This window comes from Diaphorina citri, unplaced genomic scaffold (assembly GCF_000475195.1).
Source record: "Diaphorina citri unplaced genomic scaffold, Diaci psyllid genome assembly version 1.1 scaffold25, whole genome shotgun sequence".
Classification (NCBI taxonomy): domain Eukaryota; kingdom Metazoa; phylum Arthropoda; class Insecta; order Hemiptera; family Psyllidae; genus Diaphorina; species Diaphorina citri.
The window spans coordinates 251005-276232 of NW_007377463.1; the positions used below are offsets into that span (position 1 = coordinate 251005).

The 25228-nt window shown below is 38.0% G+C and overlaps 3 protein-coding genes across 3 annotated transcripts; 2 read left to right on the forward strand and 1 right to left on the reverse strand.

Annotated features, from left to right (window-relative positions):
* The first annotated feature begins 1443 nt into the window (after positions 1-1443).
* Positions 1444-5246, forward strand: LOC103510112 (39S ribosomal protein L3, mitochondrial). Its single transcript, XM_008474761.3, has 7 exons — positions 1444-1771; positions 2222-2321; positions 2627-2869; positions 3171-3302; positions 3540-3700; positions 4275-4439; positions 5132-5246. The coding sequence occupies exons 1-7, from the start codon at positions 1683-1685 to the stop codon at positions 5244-5246; spliced, it is 1005 nt and encodes a 334-aa protein (XP_008472983.1). The 5' UTR covers positions 1444-1682.
* On the forward strand, positions 5243-6352 carry LOC103509989 (piggyBac transposable element-derived protein 4-like). Its single transcript, XM_008474626.3, has 2 exons — positions 5243-5582; positions 5757-6352. Exons 1-2 carry the CDS (start codon positions 5439-5441, stop codon positions 6057-6059), a joined length of 447 nt encoding a protein of 148 aa, XP_008472848.2. The 5' UTR covers positions 5243-5438; the 3' UTR covers positions 6060-6352.
* On the reverse strand, positions 5784-20515 carry LOC103509997 (hemK methyltransferase family member 2). Its single transcript, XM_008474638.3, has 5 exons — positions 20340-20515; positions 19482-19596; positions 8820-9083; positions 7144-7313; positions 5784-6744 (listed from the first exon to the last, which is right to left on the reverse strand). Exons 2-5 carry the CDS (start codon positions 19500-19502, stop codon positions 6543-6545), a joined length of 657 nt encoding a protein of 218 aa, XP_008472860.1. The 5' UTR covers positions 19503-19596; positions 20340-20515; the 3' UTR covers positions 5784-6542.
* Positions 20516-25228: the final 4713 nt, after the last annotated feature.

Genomic DNA, 25228 nt, shown 5'->3' on the forward strand with positions numbered 1-25228 from the left:
CTCTGTAAGCCCATTACTTGCTATAGGACCATGGAAGGTCATATTGCTGCCCATTTATTGAAATATTATGTGGTTTCAATAATTTCATTTGACCGCACACTGTGGGTTTTGAATCAGCTATGTGTCATGCATTCCTAGGGTGTATCATGCTGATGATTAAAATTCACCAGGTATGGGGCTATGGGGTTAATTTTCGAAGTTGACTTTTAAAATCTACTAGAAAGAAATAAAGGGAGGAAAGTACTTTGTGGTCCCAGGGGGAAAAAATTACTAGAAATAGTAGGTCTTATTATTTCCCTGCTATACCAGGTAAAGACAAAGAAAATCATTATATTAGAGTTTGACAAGCCCACTGAGAGATTAGTATGAAAACAAGTTGGGAAATTCTGCAGTATGACATCATGTTCTTTGTCTACTGTTCTTTGTTTTATTTGATTGTACCTATGCATGCTCTTTTTTTTCACACTATTAGGTAATTTTGATAGAAACTTCTAGGAAGAAAGGAGAATAAAAAAGAGTATCCTCTATATTTTATTAAATTATTGCACTCTAAAATAGCATGCAACACATATGATGTTCAAAATAGTTCTAAGGTTTTTTATGATGTTCAAAATAGTTATAAGGTTTTTCTGAACCAGGCATAGCTTTAAATGAAGGCCAGTTGATTCACAAGTCCCTATTCTATTACCTACTTTCAAGTAAGCGAAAGGAGAACACAAAAGATGAACAAAGAAGTGAGGGGAAAAAAAAGATGAGAAAGGAAAATTGACAAAGCTATGAAAACTCTTAAAATAGCCCTTTCATGATGATAGCTCTCTGAAGGGACATAACTAAGAAAGTGAGGGTTACTTTGAGCCAAAAATCAGGGGGTGGACTCTTGTATCTTAAAAGGTATTTCTGGGATAATATGAGAATAGACTGAATAGAGGAATGAAGTAATGGAAGAGGTAGCTACATAGGCAGAGTGGACATCACTTTTTATTGGGCTTTAACCCCTAGGTCTACAGTTTAATCTAGAAAGGCACTTTGGGCTTTACAAAAGCTGTTACTTACCTCATAGGTGCTCATCTTGAATTTTCCACTTTTCACCTGGCAGAAATGGCAAATGATGGGTTGAGATCAAGTGAACAAATCAAAGATGTCAGTTTGCATTTATGTCAGAATAAAGTGTAGGTACTTCTTCTACTGTGTAAAGTACCTGTCAGTTATCTTGGATCACAAAATAACCAAGGACTGTTATCACTTATTATCAGTAGAGAAAAATTAAATTAATTAAACGCAGAACGCACTTTTGATAAAATTTTGGAGGGATTTTAAATACGAGGTAGAAAACGCGAGGGATTTTTTCACCATCATGAGGGATATTAAAAATCCCTTTTTAAATCACCTTGCATGAAAACGCATTTTCGTCTAGGTCATTGATGGCGCGAGATTTTAAATTTATCTCCGAAATCCGACTTGGAATGGAAATTGGCTCATTGGTTGGCCTGTAGTGTGGTACTGTGTGTGGTAGTGTGCCTGATTCTGTTTGATTTTTTAAAGGTTTCAAGCCGATTTCATGCTTACATCCTTATACATTGGGGAAAACCGAAGGAAAATGAAAAACTGATTGTGTTGGAACATTGGCCTGCACACCCCTAAGGGGTTTTTCTTCATACTTTACAACCTACTGTCAAGCTAAAATGGCCCTAAATCATAATTTGAGATTGGCTCTGTCGAATTGCAACCGTATACTCTCCAGAAAGAGCAATATATTTGAAACGCCTTTCCTGTAAGTACCTAATAAAACTTTCAAATGAAAGTTCTCTCAGGGTATGCTAACGGTAAAAATACTGGCTTCGGGAAAACTGGAACTAAACAGTACATTATACACTTGTCATGCAATGTGGTTGCTGCTTTAAGTTATTGGAAGATCACTATAATATAAATTCATGGTCAACCGGCCGTCCATTGATGTTGACATTGTTGACTGAGCCATCCATACTGCCTTGACAACATTGATTCCCCTTGTTGATTGATGGCCGGTCAACTATGTTCATACACACCTTAAAATTGAACTTGTGATTTTCATAACACTGGCTGTACCACATCTCTAGACAGCAACTTTTTTTTACAGGAAAGCCCTTGGTTCTGTATACCAACTCCAAAAATCCAAGTAGGTACTAATATCAATATGCCTCATGTAATGTTTAGATTATCTTCTTTACACTCTGTTTTCTAGCTTTGGATGTAGTGAAGTCATCAACATCAGACAGAAGAAAGTTTGGATCAGACCCCCAAGGGTTAAATACCCCCTGTGGTTTCTACAAAAAGAGAGAGCTGTAAGTTTTCAAGTGATGAATATTTTCAATTGCCAATAATTATGTTTGTATTGATGAGAATATGAATGTGTGCGTTAGGCTGGAACTTGGCCTGGCGCACTGCCGTGCGCCTAGATTAGTTTTAAAATATTTGGATTTCATCATTTTATACCAAAATTTTATTGGAATTTTTTTGTTCCTTTCTGACAATTTTAATTTGATCCATGACCATACAAACCTATGTCTCATACCCTAGTAATCTCCTCTATTTTTTCCTCTCACATGATATTATTTTCAAATTAATTTTTATATCCTTTCCCTTTTAGGAATACATTGAGAATTTGACCCGCAACAACAAAGCATTTATTGAAGAAGTTGTGCACGACCAATGTGGAGCACCTGCAGTGAAGAGTGGCATTGAAACCTATAATACACCACTCAAAATAGAGCCTTTACAACCTCTTGAAATAACCACGTCCAGTAAAAGGACAGGTCTGATAGGCAAAATAATTGGACAGTACCCATTATGGATGAAAAATGGCGAGAAATGTCGAACAACTCTTGTCCAGGTAACTGATTTGAAAATTTTTTTTGAAAGCAGACCAATTGTTTTGATTTATTTATTCCTAGGTATAAATCCGATGTTATAACATACTTAAGTAAATGTTTACCTAATTAAACGTAATAGTAATAAAGTAATAAACTTAATGTAGATTAAAATATTATACTTATCTTCCCATTAGAAGGTCTTCATCCCTATTTGATGAATTGGTTTTGGTCTTTTAGTGTTTAATCTTCTTCTTCTTCTTCTTTTTTTTTTAATGTGATTTATATAACAAGAATTATTATTCTCATTTCCTCTTTCCATAGGTTGTTGACAATCATATTATCAAATACATACCCCCCGAAGAGTTTAAGCCCAATAGGAAACCCTATCGAGGAGAACCCAAGAGAAAGTTGGGTTGTCTGTTAGTGGGTGCTGAAAGTGGAGATCCATCATTGGTAAGTGACATTGAAAATTCATGAGAACTAGACATTGACTGTAACCATTTGGCTTGTCATGTCTAATATTACTGAGGATGAAATTTTATTCTGCACCCAGCTCTGTTTAGAATGAAATGATCCCAAGATAATCAAAATGTCTTGTTGTTAGCCCCAGTTTTCGTAATATAGATTTTTGTTCAATATTATGTACAATATTGTACTGCTATGTGATATTTTGATATATATTTTCTACAGTACACCAAGGAATACTGTGGCTTGTTCAAAAACTCTGGCGTTCCTCCCAAGAAGAAACTGTGCAGATTCATTATCACTCCAGACGCGATGTTGCCTCCTGGTACTCCACTCACTGCTGCACATTTCAGACCTCGGGAATTTCTGGATGTCCGCGGTCTAACGTGAGTTTCAGTAGTTATGGATCATCCATTCATCCTCTTTTTTGGTAGTACCATTTCACACTTAATCACAATGAGGTATTCTGTCGGGAGTGCAAAATCTTAAAAGAAAGTTTTCTCATTTCTTGTAAAAGGTATTGAGAGTATTTTACAAAAACTGTTGCATCTTCGTACAGTGCAATAGTTCTAAACAAAACTGGACGAGGTACACAAGGGATCAAGAAGAGACCACCTTTGTATCTTAGTAGACAATCTAAGTTCCTCAATTGTATAAAGTTTCTTCATGGAACAACCCCTAGTTTTCACTAAAATGTTAATAATGCAAATATGTAGATAAAAATTCCCCCAAAATGGTACACCTATGGGGATTGACAGAAATTTGATGATAGTGTTTGTAAACATTTTCATACATACTGTATAACTTGCACCTACTATGTTCCTAGGTAACTGTAAATTATCTGTCCATAAATTGAATTCTTGTTTGTTTTCCAGGGTGGATCGTGGGTTCCAGGGCGTGATTGTTCCTAGGTAACTGTAAATTATCTGTCCATAAATTGAATTCTTGTTTGTTTTCCAGGGTGGATCGTGGGTTCCAGGGCGTGATGAAGCGATGGGGATTCAAAGGTATGCCAGCCACGCATGGAGTCACCAAGTCTCATCGTAGAGGAGGTTGTATAGCCAGTGGTGCTGGTAAAGCCCGAGTGTATCCGGGTAAAAAAATGCCTGGCCATATGGGAAACAGGTTAGTGGGAAACATAAGACCAAATTTAGACTACGGGAGTAAAGGGACTTTTCAGTCTCATTTCGGCAGTATAAACAGGGTATATTCTATTATCTATTATGTTTATTCTTTTTCAGCGTGTGAGAGTAGTAGCCTTTCAATTGCTTAGGAGGCTTAGGTCATAGGAGAAATTTATACCTGCCTTCTTGCTGTAGTGATTGTTGTTGTTGTTGTTGTAGCAGCAGTTTTAGCTTTAGCCAAATAGTGATGGGCTGATGGCAGAATAAAGAAAGAAAAAAAAAACTTTTTTGTCAGCCATACATCAGGTGCTTGTATGGTGGTCAAGACGCTCGCTTGTTAGACAGGCTGGCGTTAGTTGAATGCCAGCACGAAGTATGGAGTTTTATTCTTAACATACATAATTCGAGAATCTGACCTCAGTAATAGTAGTGGGCTAATTCTGAAATAGTCTAAATAAACACTATTAAGTATTATTAGATTATTACCTATTATGGCCTTTATTTTTACATTCATACAAGAACGGCACACACTGCCCATCTATCCGGGAAGGGTTGGAAATTTTGAACAGCTGTAATTGACGTTTTTCTTGGAGTCAGCAGTCTTGAGAGCCATATTGTCTTGAACTGTATGGTAACCTCTTGATGGGGGAAATGGTATTATTATTATTATCAACACCATACTTTCCCGTTCAGGTGGCGTATTGCAAAGGGGACTGAAGTGCTAAGAATCAACACCACAGAGCCAATGATGCCTCAAAGATGTTGGTTGAACCAAAGCTCCTCTCTCGTGGTCAGAGCTCCATTGTAACAAGTGATGACAATATTAAAATTGTGCGGTGGATTGACAATAAACCGGTCCACACTGTATCAACATTTGCTGGTGCTGAGCCTGAAGGCCTGATTTCTAGATTTGATAGGAAAGCAAAGAAAAGAACAACTCTCTCGAGACCGCATAGCATTGGTGAATACAATAAGAACATGGGGGGCGTGGACTTTATGAATGATTGCCCACTATCCCCATGGCTTCAAGAATAAACAATGGTACCTAAGAATATTTTTCCAGATTTTAAATGTTGCACTAGTAAATGCATGGCTGCTTTATAAGAAGAAAACTGGACACCCTATGAGATTTTTGGACTTCAAGGCCAGAACATGGGGGGCGTGGACTTTATGAATGATTGCCCACTATTCCCATGGCTTCAAGAATAAACAATGGTACCCAAGAATATTTTTTCAGATTTTAAATGTTGCACTAGTAAATGCATGGCTGCTTTATAAGAAGAAAACTGGACACCCTATGAGATTTTTGGACTTCAAGGCCAGTGTAGCCTCGTCACTTCTAACTCTTGGGAAACAGCAAGCACAGCAGCTAAGGAAGAAAAGAGGCCGACCAACCGAAGACCATGGTGAAGATGAACCTCCTGCAAAGAAGAGGTGTGCACCACCAAAAGTTGCCCTAGAAATCAGATATGATAGATTATCACATTACCCAAAGAAATTGGTAACAACTTCTGCACCCCGATGCCATGATGAAAAATGTACAAAGCGAAGTAGATACATATGTGTAAAATGTAAGGAGCCTGTTTGTCTAGAATGTATGGAAAACTTCCACACTAAGTAGGCAAGACAAAGTACCTACCTCTCTAAATAAATAGGTATAAGATGTTCAAAAAAAGTCTGGAACAAATATTTCTCATTATCTATAACCAAACGGTTTTTTCCTTTTCCCCCTTAATTGTTTTTTATAATGAAAAAATAAACATAAAAAAATAATAAAAATAAAAGCAATCCTTCATTATACAAATTCTTTAGTAATTCATTACATTTTATAGCTCATTAGATGAGCAATATTTCATTTACCATGATGCACAGCAGCAAACAATTTGATCCCCTGCACACATGCCTTTTTCACATGCCACCTTTTTTCTTTGAAACAGCAAATAAAAAATTGCATTATTTAACTTTTGAAGATATTTTTTCGCCCTTTTGACTTCCAACTTTGATTTTTTACAACTTTTACGTAAGAATATACCTTTCATTCATATTATTTTTACCCAAATGCATATTGGAAATTAAACTAAAAAAGAAAAAGAAAATCAAAGTCTCACAGTTGTTTCTCATCACAGGATCTTGTGAATTTAAGCACGGAGAGTTTCTCTCCTGGTACCTGTCGTGTGAGAAGGGTTTTACCAATAAACCCATATTGACTCAAGCGGTGTATTATGTCCTCCGGATCATTCTCCTTGATTACGAGAAGATACAGGATACCCTTGTCACTTAGACTTGACGATAAGAGGGGAAATAATCTGAAACAGAATGAAAGAAAGCGGGAATCACGACTCTGCCTTTTGGCGCAGCGTCTGGCTGTGGGTAGTGAAGTGATGCACACGAAAATTTACTTGCCTCGAAATTTACGGGATGAGAAATGGATTTTGTCTGATAAATCGAATACCTCTTTCTATTTAACTAAATAGAGTTGGAAAGAAGTAGAAAAAAGAAAAGGCAGGAAACAATTCAACTAATATCTTACCTGTCCATGACTTCTCTCCCCTTGTGGCCTCCAGAAGAATTTACATGCCTCGAAATTTACGGGATAAGAAAAGGATTTTGTCTGATAAATCAAATACCTCTTTCTATTTAACTAAATAGATTTGGAAAGAAGTAGAAAAAAGAAAAGGCAGGAAACAATTCAACTAATATCTTACCTGTCCATGACTTCTCTCCCCTTGTGGCCTCCAGCATAGGCTCGGACAATCACTTCCCCCTCAGTTACTTCCTCAGATGGAGTCACCACATAGGGAGGATTGAACACGAGCACATCAATCTTTTGCTCTCTCCTAAGTCCACTCAGCAGGTCTGACTGTATCACTTCGACCTGGGGGGGAAAAACATGCACTAAATTAAGTACAAAAGAAGGAAAATTAAATCTATCCACTTTTTTCAATGCATTAGGTAATGCATCGAAAAAGGGGATAAATTTAATTTTCCTTCTCTCATTGTGAAACTTAATTTTAATAATGTTGAGTACCTAGGTGAAGATCAATCTGTGGGTGCCTATCTTGGAATATAAAAATGCTTCTTCTTTTTTTTCACTTTCCTTATCCTATAGGAAGGAGAGTAATGTAATCGGGTCAAATTTTCGATGGTCAGTTTTTAATGCCAAAACACGTTTTGAGGTCCCTAGAGCCTAAATCGTATGTGTGTGTGTGTCTGTCTGTAAACAAAATATCTCGAGAACGGTAAGAGCTAGGGACTTGAAATTTGGTATGTAGATGTCAAATGTGACAACCTCGAGTTCTACAGTCCATTGATAGCTGGTTTTGATTTAAGATTCTTTTGTTTCTCATTGCAAATTGCAAGTCAAAATGAACAAAATAGTTATGTTATGCAAAATATTGAACAAAATAGTCTGTTGGGCATCAGTCAGTCAACAGTATGCAATGTGATATCAGAAATGGCTGACCAGATTTCTGATCACTGTGGTGATTTCATAAAATCCCCAAATAATAATGAGTTAAGGCAAAAACATGTTAAGTTTTACAACATTGCCCGATTTCCTGGGGTTTCTGGAGTCATTGATTGTACCCACTTTGAAATTATCAGTCCTGGAGGAGACAATGCAGAGAACTTCAGAAATAGAAAGGGATACTTCTCTCTGAACGTTCAATTTATTGCTGGACCGGACATGGAATTTTACAATATCATAGCAAGATGGCCTGGATCTGCTCACGATACAAGAATATTTGACAGTAGCTTCGTTAAGACTGAATTTGAACAAGGTGTTAGAAGAGGTACGTATGATTGATCAATTGATCTTTACAAATTGTACATGGACAATCTTTTCACATCCCTACCACTTCTCAGATACTTACAAGAAGAACATATTCTTGTGTTGGGGACACTGAGAATAAACAGAGCCAATGATGCCTCAAAGATGTTGGTTGAACCAAAGCTCCTCTCTCGTGGTCAGTGCTCCATTGTAACAAGTGATGACAATATTAAAATTGTGTGGTGGATTGACAATAAACCGGTCCACACTGTATCAACATTTGCTGGTGCTGAGCCTGAAGGCCTGATTTCTAGATTTGATAGGAAAGCTGTGCTGCGGTTGGCGGTATATTGACCGCTTTTTGCGATTTTTGACCGTTTTTGGGCGGTTTTCAGCTATACCGACTAAACGGTTAAAGATATTGTAAAAGTTTGGCTATAAGAACAAGAACACCCAAAATAAGCATCATTCAATAGGTTGAGGAAAGTCGTGTGATGTTCACACCAGATATTTTTTTTTTTTACTTCAAGAGACAGGGTTCTCCTGAAAGAGCTTTTCTAATAATCTTGTGATTTGATTAGTATTTAAACAAAATTTATTTCAAATATCTACCTTTACTCTATTAGATTCAGATGTGTTTTGAGTTACAACACAAGCATTAGGATTAATGTCCACAGCCAGGCATTGGGCTTTGCCTTGCAGTAGTTTAGCCAGAGCGGTGATGATTAGACCACTCCCAGGTCCTATCTCTACTACTAGGGTTGGATTGAGACATTCTAGACTGGGTAGGTCGGACTCTAAAGCATCCAGAAGCAGGAATGTGTCTTCACTTGGCTCGTACACATTTGAGTTCAGGATATGTTCAATATTATAGACCTATGGAATAAAATTTCTTCAGTTACCAAGTGACCTCTGGAGCTTGCATGAGGGAAGTTTGAAAATGAATTCCTGGGATTGAGTTGTTACATGTCAAACGATTTTTTGACCATATGACCAATACAATAGCAACACATAAAAAAACCAGCCTAGGAATTTCTCCGGCACCTTTCGTCACCTGCATGGCTGTCATCATCCGAACATGAGTGATGTGACAACATTGCGTCGTAAATCCGTCGTCGGGGATCGCCGCAATTATTTAATGCGACATGTTTATGACGCGGCGCGGGCCGCAGTTCTGAGAATTTCGTGCGAGGCCTAAGCTCCTTGGGAGTGTGGCGCGCGGGAGAAGCGCAGGGCAGTTTATACCTACCTAGTCTTAACTAAATTAGGTACTGTTTTTTTTTAAGAGGTTTGATAGAGGCAACTGTAACTGCTAACGTCCTATCGTCCCGAAAGCGAAGAGAGAAGGAAGACAGGATAAGATAAAGCCAGCAGTTCGGAGAACGAACTCATTTGTTTACGATAAAATCCGCCGCTCGGGGGAGGGTGGAATCGAACCCGCGGCCTGGAAATTGGTATTTTAACGTAGTTTTCGGGGGAAGAACTGGTTCCAAAGGCCCTTGTGGAGCCTGAGCTCGGGCTCGCAAAAAGTCGGACCGAACTGCCCCCCTGTAAACCGTCCTGGAGAGGCGAGAGGGTACGGGAGAATTCCATGGGAAACACAAACCTAGCCAGCACCCCGACCACACTGCCCTTCGCCGGCAAATTCCACGTACTCGGCCAACTGTTGACGGGATCAAAACTCGAGCGTGCAACTCTTGTGTCACAAATTGTCACTCATCACTTGAGGAGTGTAACAAAACTATGGTCACACTATTGTCACAATGTGTTCATTACAGAGGTAATGCTTAGACGGTCGGAACTTATCGTGAGGGGAGGAATTGCTAAAGAGGGGCTCTCTTTCATTTAGAAATGATTACGACTGAATTGATAGCTCCTCTTTTATTAATTTGATGACGATTAATTTGAACCGTTTACTTTATTAATTTTTATTAAGACCTATATGTACATGTAACAAATGAGTGAATGTTGAATCTCCCAATAAGACTGCAGATGCAGAGCCTTCTAGGAGCAAGTAAAGCTGTAAGTCCACTCTGAGACTTAGGTCCACTCTAAGTCCACTCTGTTGGGGCGATTGCCCCAAGGGATGGGTTTAACTTATACGAATCTACATGCCGGAAACCCCGGGTTGAAACCCCGGTGGGATCGCAGCTTTTCGTCTTTGTGCTTTCAAGGTAATCGAAGTTCTTGGCTTGTGAAAACAAGCCAGTGTCATTAGCAGGATTACAGTTTAAACATTGGATTATCAGCCAGCCTAGTTAGCTTAGTTGGTAGTGCGTCTGCCTTGTAAGCGCTAGGCTGCGGGTTCGATTCCCGCCCGGGGCGGATTTCATCGGATTGAATGTCTGTCTTGGGGCACAAAAGTAAACCAGGTTTGAAAGAAAAAAGATCATACAAATCAGTTATACGTATTAATAGACGCAACATTAACATTAGAACACACAATAACCAGGCCGTTCCAAGTTGTTGGCGCAGTCCAAATGACCCTAGTTTAAAATAATGGTCCGTAGACTGCATTTGTGACAAGGACAGATAAATTATTCGTGTTATGCATTGAGCTGTCTCGAGTAGGCATCAGCAACAAGTTGAAATTTCAGACCTGCGTGGGCAGACACGGTAATGCAACATCTCTATTCTCAGACCAAGTGGATTTAACCCTTGTCTGAGTGGGAACTTGGCAGCCGTAACAAAAGGCAAGTTTTGTTCAAACACCCTAAATCGTAGACTGAGTAGAACTTGACACCTCTTCTTTTTCTTTGCCTTTTCCCGTGTGCAGCCCAACTTGACTATAACAACATTATTAGTCTTGATCAAAGCCAAATTGAATGTTGCTGTGTTATTCTCAAATTATTCTCAAAAGTCAAATATCCAAACAAATGAATTGAATTGGAATTGAAAGTAAAATTCCAAGCTAACGGAAAATCTGGTTGAATTTGATTTTGATTCTTTTGTGACGCATGTGGTACTGAAGTGGTAAAGAATTGTGAAACTAAAGAAGTTTCCTCTACAAGATATTCAAGAGAAAAATGAGTAGGTAACCCTCCGGTCTCCTTACGCTCCGCTCATTTACAGATAGTAAATGAGTTATCAAGGGATAAAAAGTTATACATACTTACCTATTACCTACCAAGTTATGTCTACCTTCTTAAAATAAAAATCAAATACCTACTTAGGAAGATGTCTACTCAGAATGTCAATAAATTTGTTGAAGGGGAAAAAAAGAACTTGAGGAAAACATCATGAGCTTTTGCAGGTAAAATATATAAAAGGAGGGGGATTGTACCCAGCATTTTTTCCTGTGCCCATACGAAACACCAGATATAAATTACACACACATGATAAATGTATGAAAAACAAGATAGAACCTCGGATAATGGTTGATCTCAAGTGTAGTTTGATAAATGTGTGGAAAATCTCAGGCCTGGACGTGCAAACTCAGCCAGCCTAGTTAGCTTGTTTGGTAGCGCGTCTGCCTTGTAAGCGCTAGGTAGCGGGGTCAATTCTCGCCCGGGGCGGATTGTATCCTCAACATGTAAGGTTCGTTCTCGGAACGGCTGGATTTTTCCTAGCAACTGGGCAATCGCCTTCTGCTCGCTTTTCCCGGCCCCACTCAGGCTGGGTGAGGTCCATGTGAGGGGGCGGGTAGCTTGTCACCAAATCTAGGCTAAACCCTCGTCACTAAAAACCTTAGAAGTTAGAGGATAACATTATTTATTTTATTTATTTATTTATTTACACGCTAAGCAACAAGGCCATGTGTGGAGGATAACATTAAAACTTAAAAAAAAAAAACAGAGAAGTTTCCCTTCACGATAAGTACCGACCGTTCCTGATGGCATACAGATTCTATCTCGATAAAAGCAGGATTTATGGCCGACTTTTTTCTACCCAAGAGATCTGACAATTTCTAACCCGGCCTGCAAGAGTGATTGAGACGTACCTAACTTAGAACGTGACCAATATGGAGCACTATGACTTTAAACTACTTTATTTGCTGATGATTTTCTCGTAGAAACCATATTTAATGTTGTGTAATAGTGGTTAGTGCGGTGGACTTCGGATTCAAATCTGTATTCTCGTAACACTGACGTCACATTCTTGTTTAGGTATCAATCCTTACTATTTAGGTATCATTCCTTATACATCCCATAAAGCTGATAATATTTTAGGGTGTGATCATAGTTGACAGTGGAAAATTGGTGGAGATGCCCAAACTCTTAACTAAATCAGAAAATTAGTGGAGATGCCCATACTACTAGCTAAATCAGAAAATTAGTGGAGATGCCCAAACTCTTAACTAAATCAGAAAATTAGTGGAGATGCCCATACTACTAGCTAAATCAGAAAATTGGTGGAGATGCCCAAACTCTTAACTAAATCAGAAAATTAGTGGAGATGCCCATACTACTAGCTAAATCAGAAAATTAGTGGAGATGCCCAAACTCTTAACTAAATCAGAAAATTAGTGGAGATGCCCATACTACTAGCTAAATCAGAAAATTGGTGAAGATGCCCATTTGCCTAAACTAACTACTAATTACATCACTTTCAAGATTTACAATTTTCTGTGCAGGGTGATTCGCAGCACTGCCCGATTGAGTTTGTTGTGATCGTTTAACTGTAAGGTACCCAGACATAAGGTACCAATAATCCAATGTTCCGAGCTGTAAGTTCCAACTCATTTGTAAGTGACCATACATGGTAAATCACAAACCATTATCTACAAGAGGCACCGAGATAAAACCAGATAGTTACTTGCCTAGATTTACATAAATCATACATAGGTTCTATGTAGGTACACGGGGATATAAATAGGTTCTAAATTAAGGTAATCACCTCTTTAATAAGTAGGGAAAAAAAACTTATTGCAAATTATTCTCTAAGGATTCTAAGGCAAAGGAGACTTAAGGACCAGCTGTAGTGAAGAAGAGTGTGAAGGCAGAGAAGAAATGACCAACTGATAGCAATATGGATGTGATTTACCGAAAGCATGAACCTCGTAAATAGTTCCATCGTAGATTTTTATTCCTGCCTCCATTTTGTAGCTGTTCGGTCCTATCCGTAGGATGGTTACAGACCAAGTTTTTTGATCGTGCAAAAAATGGATTTTTCCAGTCATGGTTCAAATATCCTGTAATAATTTTTTCAAGACTTTCAAATCCAAGAGAAGGGATTTGATAAAAGCCCCTTGTCCTTTGCTTGAATTTAATTGGGAAATTTCCTTGATGTGTTGAACAGTTCTGCCTAATTTGATGAAAATTGGTCAAACAATTTATTAGAGTTTTGGTAAAACAAACAAACTTACAGACAAATCGACGAATTAAAGTAAAAAATCCGAGTGGAATTCACTTGGTCTATTCATAGAAAATTCTATCATTGCCCTAAAAATGAATCTCTGTACCAGCCTAGTTAGCTTGGTGGGCAGCGCGTCTGCCTTGTAAGCGCTAGGTCGCGAGTTCCATTCCCAAAAGGGGCGGATTTTATCCTGAACAGATAAAGTTCGTTCTCGGAACGGCTGACTTCCTCCTATCCTGTATTCCTTCTCTCTTCGCTTTCGAGACTACAAGACCTTAACAGTTAGATACAGTTTCCTCTATCAAACCTCTAAAAAAGTCCATCAAACCTCTTAAAAAAAAAAAAAAAAAAAAAAAAAATTTAGGGGTTTAATTTTATTACCACTCATTTGTTTCATTTCACATTTCCCACACTTTTGAAGAAATATAAAAAAAAATAGGTAGGTAGATAGATAGGTTGTACGATCTCGATGCTGCTGAGAACCAATACCCAACGTTGACTTTGTTGGCCTGCCCATACAATTATACATCCACGGGGAAGAAGGAATATACCCATACCAATATTAGTGATACCTTTGACAATTTTTGTTGGGCTATGTTCACAGCATTCCCAAGATAATGAAGATAGGATAAATGGGTTTCAAAAGTTCACGTTGAACGTTTTAAAGTTGGGAGGGCCAAAGTCGAAGCTTCAATTTTCACCATTTCCGACAGAAAGGATTCCCAAAAGCTCGTTTAAAGCGCCTTTCGGAAAAAGTTCGTGCTCTAGAGGATACTTAATTAACAGGAGAGTCAAAATAATCATGAAGACTGGATTTGTAAATTTTTCTGAAAGATGAGATGATCGAATTCGAAATATATTGAAAAATTTAGTGGAGATGTCAGAACTACCAAAATGTTAAAAATTTAGTGGAGATGTCAGAACTACCAAATTATTGAAAAATTAGTGGAGATGTCAGAACTACCAAAATGTTGAAAAATTAGTGGAGATGTCAGAACTACCAAATTATTGAATAATTAGTGGAGATGTCAGAACTACCAAAATGTTGAATAATTAGTGGAGATGTCAAAACTACCAAATTGTTAAAAAAAAATAGTAATGTCAAATCTACCAAAGTGTAAAAAATTAGTGGAGATGTCAAATCTACCAAATTGTTGATAGTAGACAGTTTCAAACCCTGTGTGACTTTAGCAGTTGAAAGGATACCCCATACAAAAAGCAGAATCAATAGTGATCCGATTTCGGAAACAGAACCAAAGGAAGGTATTTGCTAGGATGATAGGGTACCTAAATTGTTTTTATTTCAAGTTCTAGATCACAAAATTCGGTACCTATTTCTTTCTGGGTCTACTAGATGATAGGTACCTCTGACCAAATTACGGAAACCCTTGATGGATAATAAGTAGGCACCCTACCTTTTGAACACTGGGTCTGAACTCTGAAGGTACCTTACCTGTTGCTAGAACATTGCTGTGTACGAAGCTACGAAGTCCCTATAATTACAGCGATGATTTGTATTTGGCCAATTTATTGTCCTGTCTCGATCAAAGTAATTTATTGGGGAATGTACCCTGACTTGGTTGAGTTGTATTGGACAGGTATTGGGGAGAACACCAACCTTTACTTCCCACATCATGAGTGGTGACCTGTCCACTGCTCTACATACTGACCTCCCGGTCAGATTTATTAGGAATCTGTCACTAATCAGATGGACCAAAGAAGGAATTCAATGGCTCTAATCTTCCTCTAACATCAGGGTCACAATCACCTGACTTGGTTGAGTTGTATTGGACAGGTATTGGGGATATTGATTGGTTATTGCCAATATATCAATAATATTCTGCCCTCCAGTTACAAATAAAATGTGCTACTGGGACATGGTTGGAATTCCGTTTTTGTTCTCACACTCTTCAATTAGAGAAAATTGTAACCGAAATTTCGGAAGGAGACAGTAGAGCACCGGTTTTATTGTTCCTTTGCCCCAAAATAATTTCTTTTTTGTGTGAAGTTCTTTTGTCTTCCCTACGAATGCTATCATTGCCTTACATTCGGCCTTTATTCTTTCGTACCCATCAATAACTATTATTATTGTATTTAATATATCCGGTAGGCTTTGCTACTCTGTTTGGTGACTTGCTGGAGGTGCCAAATCAAATAACTTTATTTATGTCCCTATTTGGCATTCGTAACTTAGTTGCCAGTCTAGTTTCATTTAATTCCATTAGGCCTGTCGTAGATGATGCCTTCAAAAGGATCAGATCGAAAGATGACTTTAAAGTTCCAACAGAAATACATTACAATGTGGAGGCAGATGAAAGGAATGTATGAAAACTGATTCCTCAAAAATCGGCCAGCAGAAATTCCGACTATCAAGTCTACATTCAAAACCAAACTTTACAATGTGGACCACAAGGTTTTCTTCCGTCGGATCATAAATTTTTCGGACTATCTACCGAATCTACAAGTCTCTACTTGAGCGTGTGGACTTGAATAACCTCGGGTCAGGTTACTTACCTACCTAGCCTAGGTTGGTACAAGTAGGTAGGTATTTCGGTATTTACAACATCTAATACCTACCTACCTGTAAGTTTTCGAGCATAAAATTAGTAGGAATGTAAAAGGTCATAAAAGTATCCTAATTAGATAGGACGGAGGACTGGTGAATTTATACAATTTTATTTCAGTAAAAAAAGAAGAAAAAACTACATGAGTAGCTTTGACTGACTTCCAAGCTACTCAATTGTCCTCAGGAGGCTGAGTGCACCCCAAACTTCAAGCACACCGATAAACAGTACCTCTTACCTATTATCTATAATCCTCCCTCACAGGACCAAGTCTAGCACGACACTTGGGCACAGCTCACATTTTCTCTTTATCTGTGCAATTTCTCTCCAGCGCATTACTTATTTCTCGTATAGAAAATGCCTGCAAGGGGTTTCCCATGAAGATGGCACACCTTGAGTGGATTGGCCGAGAGGAATCGACTCATAAAATTTCATTCTATCAGGACATCAAAATGATCAATAATATTGAGGACCAGCCAGACGAGAAATGGGTGGGAAAAATGCTAGTTTCTACCTGTAGCCAGTGGAGCCTGCTTCACGCAAGTATGGAATAATAAACGTTAAAAGTGATGATCTGATGATAATACCTTACATAAGTACTTTTTCCAAGACGTTTGGCAGAGGGAACTATAACTGCTAAGGTCTTGTCGTCCCTAAAGCGAAGAGAGAAGGAAGACAGCATAGGAGAAAGGTAGCCGTTGAGAGAACGAATTTTATCTTTTTAGGATAAAATCCGCCCCGGGTGGGAATCGAACCCGTGATCTAGCGCTTACAAGGCAGACGGCTTACCCTCCAAGCTAACTAGCCTATAGAACTGGCTGCTGGCTCTCCGGATCAAAAAATCTGCAGTAGATCTGGGAACAATGAAATAAATTTGCAAGTCAAGTTTTTTTCTTTTGTTCTCAATCTGGTGCTAACTTAGCGAATTTCGCATGTGTAGCTTTTTCTTACGCATGGTAGGAGGCGAAGTGTGAAGTGGGAAATGCGAGGTATTGAAAATAGTTTTTTTTTTTTATTTTTAAGAGGACCTCCGATAAAATGTCTTTTGAGTCGACACTCAATAGGCAAGTAACCAGACAATCCATACATGGTAAATCACAAACCATTATCTACAAGAGGCACCGAGATAAAACCAGATAGATACTTGTCTAGATTTACATAAATCATACATAGGTTCTATGTAGGTATACGTGGATATAAATAGGTTCTAAATTAAGGTAATCACCTCTTTAATAAGTAGGGAAAAAAACTTATTGCAAATTATTCTCTAAGGATTCTAAAGCAAAGGATTCTTATGGATTCCAAGGCAAAGGAGACTTAAGGACCAGCTGTAGTGAAGAAGAGTGTGAAGGCAGAGAAGAAATGACCAACTGATAGCAATATGGATGTGATTTACCGAAAGCATGAACCTCGTAAATAGTTCCACCGTAGATTTTTATTCTTGCCTCCATTTTGTAGCTGTTCGGTCCTATCCGTAGGATGGTTACAGACCAAGTTTTGCGACAGTACAAAAAAGTGAATTTTTCCATTCATGATTGAAATTTTCTTTAGTAGATTTCTCAAGATTACCTTTACATTCCAGAGAAGGGAAGCCCTTCTACCTTTGCTTAAATTTAACTGGAAAATTCCATTGTGTGTTGAACATTTCCGCCCAGTTTCATGAAAATTGGTCAAAACGTTAAAGAGTTTTGATGAAACAAACAATAAACACACAAATAAAATTAAAAATCCGAGGTCAAATTTTGAACTTGGTGAGTTCATAGAAAATTTTATCATCATTGCCTTAAAAAAGAAAAATAATAACTTACCTACTGTAGTTTTGTATTTACCTATTTTATGTTTTTAGCTACAAACAGTACCTACCTATTACTTAACTACAATCCTCCCTCACAGGACCAAGTCTAGCACGACACTTGGGCACCACTCACATTTTCTCTCTATCTGTGCAATTTCTCTTCAGCGCATTACTCATTCCTCGTATAGAAAATGCCTCCAAGGGGTTTCCCATGAAGATGGCACACCTTGAGTGGATTGGCCGAGAGGAATCGACTCATAAAATTTCATTCTATCAGGACATCAAAATGATCAATAATATTGAGGATCAGCCAGACGAGAAATGGGTGGGAAAAATGCTAGTTTCTACCTGTAGCCAGTGGAGTCTGCTCCACGCAAGTATGGAATAATAAAAGTTACAAGTGTAAAAGTGATGATCTGATGATAATACCTTACATAAGTACTTTTTCCAAGACGTTTGGCAGAGAGAACTGTAACTGCTAAGGTCTTATCGTCCCGAAACCGAAGAGAGAAGGAAGACAGCATAGGAGAGAGGCAGCCGTTGAGAGAACGAACTTTATCTTTTTAGGATAAAATCCGCCCCGGGTGGGAATCGAACTCGCGACCTAGCGCTTACAAGGCAGACGGCTTACTCTCCGAGCTAACTAGGCTAGAGAACTGGCTGCTAGCTCTCCGGATCAAAAAATCCACAGTAGATCTGGGAACAATAAAATAAATTTGCAAGTCAAGTTTTTTTCTTTTGTTCTCAATCTGGTGCTAACTTAGCGAATTTCGCATGTGTAGCTTTTTCTTACGCAGCACAAAATAGTACAAGGTACCTATTTAGCTCTATGATGTATTTACCTCATGGTGCTCAGTAAACATACACAACATTACCACATGTCATAAACATCTGGGAAGAACATCACACGACTTTCCCAAAGCACAGTCGGTTGTGTGTGATTGTTGCTTTTAAACACCCTACTTTTAAATCCTTAAATGAGTTTGTGCCCATAAAAAACAGTTCGAGCTTTTAGGTACCAGATTATTGAAAAGAAGAAGAAGAAGAAGAAGAAGAAGAAGAAGAAGAAGAAGAAGAAGAAGAAGAAGAAGAGTTTTGAGTTTCAACACAAGCATTAGGATTAATGTCCACAGCCAGGCATTGGGCTTTGCCTTGCAATAGTTTAGCCAGAGCGGTGATGATTAGACCACTCCCAGGTCCTATCTCTATTACTAAGGTTGGATTGAGACATTCTAGACTGGGTAGGTCGGACTCTAAAGCATCCAGAAGCAGGAATGTGTCTTCACTTGGCTCGTACACATTTGAGTTCAGAATATGTTCAATGTTATAGACCTATGGAATAAAATTTCTTCAGTTATCAAGTGACCTCTGGAGCTTGCATGAGGGAAGTTTGAAAATGAATTCCTGGGATTGAGTTGTTACATGTCAAACGATTTTTTAACCATAGGTAATCAAGGTATCTACTACATAAGTACATGGAAATTATTTTATTATCCTTATTTTTACATCCTTTTTAATATTAACCTCTCCCTAGCTTTCCCCCATTTAGTAGACTTTTTGACCTTTCCCTCTTTTCTGTTCTTCCATAGATTCTTTCTCCTTTATATTCTCATGACTTACAGGAGTGGGTAGTTGAGCCATTTTAGTTTGGACTGGTCAAAGATCCTGGCTCCAGTAAAGACTTTCTTCTGTTGGTCTCCTTAGTAATATCGTGCTGTAGCCTTCCCAACCGTTCCTGAAACAAAGATCCAATATGATCAAGTTCAGGTAGTGTACAGTGACAAAAAAACGCCAATCCCATCTGTACATGGGAAAAGGTGAAGAAAAAGGAGAAGTTTGCTTATTATGTTGTACAGTGTACTTCTTTTTCTTCACCTTTTCCCATGTACAGATGGGGTTGGCTTTTTTGACAGCCTATCAGTCCTAACTAGGGTGATTGCTTTGGGCTGACATTTGGTATTGGCTACACATCTTACAAGTAGGGAGTAGGGCATCCATTCGTAAAATGTGTAGTTCTTATAATCAACCTTTGCTATTTCTTTTACAAAATGGAAATTTAGACTGGTATACTCCCTGTTTAAAGTCTCCCAGCCAGACTAAGCTGGTCTACTCCCTGTTTAACATCCCCCAGCCAACATAATAAGCAATTCTGATTATTTCTTAGGAAATACATTGCAATAGTTTCATGACATATATGAATGGGTAAGGGGCAGAGCAGACCAAGTCTAAAAATCAACTTTTTGAGTTATCTATATCATTGGAAAGAGCATGAAAAGATCTACTTTTTATATTGGTCACAAACTTCACTTTAGTGTTGTATTGAAATGAGAGCAAAAACAAAATGGCTGTCTCTATTTAAACTTTGGCCTAAATTTTCACTGCATTTATCTCAAACCACTTTTTTTGGACTTGGTCCACTCTGCCTCTTAGCCATTCATTTAGCTATTAGCTACCCATGAATTTCTAATGCATGGCTACCTGTGTGGTTTGCAGAATATTGCCGACTATTGAGATTTTCTGTTGGGCATCCACCAATTTCCTAGTGTAACTATCAAGTGGAACTGCAGTCTGTTGTTCTGCAGAGATCTTGTCCAGTTGTGAAGTCAAAGCTTCAATTTGCAGTCTCAACTCAAGTTGTGAAGCTCTGGAACAAAATGAAGTAGGTAGATATAACAAAATTTGGCCTGGCACAATGATGTTTACCTAGATGTACCTACTCCCTCTGATAACACTATTTTGTGTATTTTTTTTTTTTTTTTTTAGTATTATAGAGAGGAGAGGAGGAGTAGGAGGAAGAGGAGAGGAGGAGTAGGAGGAAGAGAAAAAAATGGGATTAAGAGGAAGAGGAGAAGAAGGAAGAGGAGGAGGAAAAGGAAGAAGGGGAGTAGGAGGAAGGGAAAAAGAAGACTCTTGTAGTAAGAGGAAGAGGAGAAGGCAGAGAAGAAGTTGAGGAGAAGAAGGAGGAGGAGAAGGAGGACAAGGAGGAGAAGGAGGAGGAGAAGAAGGGGGAAGAGAAATAGAAGAATGGGAGTACCTAAGAGAAAGAGAAGTAGAGGAAGAGGAAGGAGAATAAAAAGAGGAGGAGGAGGAGGAGGAGGAAGAAAAGGAAGTGGAGGAAAAGAAAGAGAAGAGGGAGACAGGAAGAGAGCTTTTATGTTTATTAATTTATAGTAAGTAGTGTTTTGCCTATTGGGTACATTCCTTTTTTGCATTTTTTTTCATTCCCTTTCCCTCTCCCCCTCCCTCTCTCCCCCTCCCTCTTGTCTTCCTCCCTCCCTTTTTTCTCTCTCTTGAACACACGAGAGACATAAATAACAATTAGATGTGTGAACTGGTGAGAAAAGGGAGGGAAGGAGATAGAGAGGAAGAGAGAAAGAGAGAATAGTTCAGAAGATTGTCCCAATACCCAAGAATGTATGTAGTACCTATTCAATTCAAAAGGTTAAAAAAAAGTTTTTAAAAAAGAAAAAAAAAAGTGGCTCAGGTGGTATTCGAAGCCAAGAGCATCTCCAAACTCCAAATCAAAATGTTCATCTTCTTCACTCGAACACAAAAGCGGACTAAATAAGATGCACTCATTGTACATTTGACCTACTCGTACTCATAAGTATGTCATTGACCATTGATTCAATAAGATCAGTAGTTCACAACCTGGGCTATATGACTTCCAAAGAAGGTAAAACTGCGACTTTATTACCATACCAATCTTGAATCCCGCCCAGTTATAGCTTGGAGGGAAGCATATTTGTCTTGTAAGCGCTAGATTGTTGGTTCGATTCCCGCCCGGGGCAGATTTTATCCTGAAGGGATAAGTTTCGTTCTTAGAACGGCTGACTTTCTCCCATCCTGTCCTCCTCTCTTAAATTTCGGGACGATAAGACTTCAGTAGTGTCAGTTCCTTCTACCAAACCTCGGTTTTTTTAATCTCCTTTCCTGACCTCCTCTTTTCAATTTCGGGACTATAAGACCTTAGTGTATTTTTATGTAATAATAAGTTATAACTCATTATTTCATACCTAACACTGATTTACAATCAACACATATGAAGATGAAAAATACATTACACACTATGAAAACCTTTTTATTTTTAACCTTGTCATTTTTTTACCTTTGCTTTCCTCTTCTATTGATTTCAGAAAAAATGAGCAAACTACTCATCTCCCTTAGTCTTCTGAGGAATAATTTTAGTTTTGAATAAATGATAAAGTGGAGCATAGTGTAGGAGGTTAATTTTGCAATGAAGTAGGTAGTCAATAATCCCTTGAATTCAACAGGTGGCAAATAAAGTATTTTTATGTACCTATGTACTAAGTCATAACTCATTATTTTATACCTAACACTGATTTACAATCAACACATATGAAGATGAAAAATACATTACACACTATGAAAACCTTTTTATTTTCTACCTTGTCATTTTTTTACCTTTGCTTTCCTCTTCTATTGATTTCAGAAAAAATGAGCAAACTACTCATCTCCCTTAGTCTTCTGAGGATAGTGCTCCCACTGTGTCTCACAGCATGTAAGTCAATTTTATGTACTTATTTACTTACTTATTATTGCTTACATATGTATGTACCTACTAGATAAATTAAAACCGTACCTAACAAAAAATATAAATCTCAATGAAAGAGATGATATTAATCAATTTGATAACATCTTGTATGTTTAATATGAATAGGTATTAAAGAATAGATAAACATCTCATGCTCTTAGAATCCAGTGTATTTATATACCCAGACATGTCTCACACTTGTGAAACTATTAATTGGATCATCAAACACAACTAACATTAGATGAATGGTACTTTATGAAATTATAAAAAATGAATAAGAAACTGTCACTACAAATTAAATGTGTGTGAGTGTGTAGGTGTGTCTAGTGACTTTTATTCTTAATTCAAAATATTTAAATTGTGTTATATTATTTTACTTTCCCTCCCTCCCTTTCCCACTTCTTTCCTCTTTTCATTATTTTATTCTCTTTCTTGCATTTCATCATTCCTCCTATTCTAGCAGTTCCCTTTAGGAACTGCCTTTAGGATACAAAAAGAAACTTAATTAGGTACCTATGTATCTATGAGCCAGATCCCATATGGCACAATAGTCACAACAGTCACCTCGTATGTGGGAGAATCAAGTTTGATTCCCAACAAGGTCAAAGAAATTGTATCTTATGAATTCTGTTCTACAACTCAATACCTATCCAAGTTCCAACATGTCATCAGTAGAAAAAAATACACCTGTAGTCTGTAGAGCAAATAAGAATGCCTAATTAATATGTTTGCATGCTAGGATGTGCACTGAGCAGAGGTAGGTTCCTATAGACTTGTTTTTCCTTCTTATCAAATAGATAACTAAGGTTACATACCACCATAGGCAGGTCTAAATCGCGGTCAGGGCCTTAAAATAAATTTGACTCATTCATAATGTTTGATATGAACGCACATCTTGTACCTACTTACTTACCTGTTATCTATGTAGGCACAATACAGCTATTAATGTTCTAGTATTCTACATAGATAGTAGTAGGTAACGAGGAAAATACATACAGACAAGTACTTACACTCAAGTGCAAAAAATTCGAGACACATTGGCTTTAAAAAATTTTCAATATCAACAAAATAATGTGGTAGTAAAATAAAGCCAATTAGATAACCAAAGATAGAAGTATATTGAAGTCGACAACTTTAACTATATTTTGGTTCCAGAAAACGTTGAAAAAATAGTTTCATGACCTCCAGAAAAGGCTGTCAGAGTAGAAAGATGGAAAGACAAAACTGTCTCGGAATATTTTGGACTTGAGTGTACATTTGTAGGTACAATAAAATTGCTCATGAATAACAGGGATCTGCATGATGGCTACCTACACATCTCTTAAAGGTGTGTTCCTGATTGGAACACCTCCCATTTCAACAAACCTGAATCCAGTCATATTTTCCCAAAACCTTCGAGAATATTTTTCTTTCGTATTTTATTTACTTTTGTTTATGTGTGGTATTTTTTAGTATATTTCTCACAGACAATAAATTAATAGCTAGATCTACCTACATAGGTACTTAACATTCCGTGACTCACACAAGTACCTAGATACCTAATGTAAGTAGGTATACATAGAGAACCAGTATACATTACATCAGTGATGCTATTTGTTATTTTATTACCTGGGCCGCGTTCCTGAAAACAAGTACTTGTAAGTATGCACTTCAGTTTTCTCAAAATTTTGACATCACAGCATCTATTATCCCACTATACTTACAACATTTTCAAAGGTTTTCCTTCCTTAATTTTACGTCATAACTTTTGTGAAATGCAAAGTGCGAAGTAGGCAGCCTAGCTAGCTTGGAAGGTAGCACGCCTGCCAGCCTGCCTTGTTAGTTAGTTCTCGCCCGGGGCGAACTTTATCCTAAACAGATAAGGTTTGTTCTCGGAACGGCTGGCTTTTGCCTATACTGACCTCGTTCTCTCTTCGATTTCTAGACGACAAGACCACTGTTGTCACAGAAATAGAGAACTTTCTTTTCCTTTCAGTTACTTGCAATAAGGATTTTCAAGTGTGATTTTTTTTTTTGAACGTGGCCCAATAACTCATGTTTTGTTATGACTGCTCATTCTGCATTTCTACAATTCATACCACTTGTTCAACATGAGATCATATGTTCGTGGTATCTCCGAGTACCTCTTATCATTAGCTATCAGTTGTGTTCCGATCAGGAAAATATTATCTTGTTTCTCTTCACAATGCATCGTGGGGCTTTGTAGCCTAGACCTTGGATAGGATTTGAATATGTTTTAGGAGTAGGTACTATACATAGATTTTTTTTTTATTTAAGATTAGTGTTTGACCGCTGTTTTTATTTCGTAGCAATGAAACAACTGCTGCATTGGACGCTTGTGATCTGTATCGTAGCATGCCTATCTCGCAGTATGTTCCTCATCAGACGGGCGGATAAGAGACACGATACTTCCCATTTAGGTACTGGATGTATTTAATTCGGACACCATTAAACAGAAAAGAACCATCCATAAGGCAATTTCCCTTATGGGTGGTTCTTTTCTGCTTACTGCTGTCCATTTATCCGGGATTGTACCGGATAAATAGTGCTTGTCCCACAGAAGGGGTACCGTACAGGACTTCTGGGACAGTGTCCCATTATGGATTGTTGTTTCTGCTTATTCCTGTCCATTTATCCGGGCTTGTACTTCTGGGACATACTGTAGTGTAGGTCATGCTCCAGTCAAGTGCTGACTCCCAAGTGGGCTGGATTGCACACCCAAAAGACGAGGAAACCCCAAGTACAAAAAGAAACTTAATTAGGTACCTATGTATCTATGAGCCAGATCCCATATGGCACAATGGTCACAACA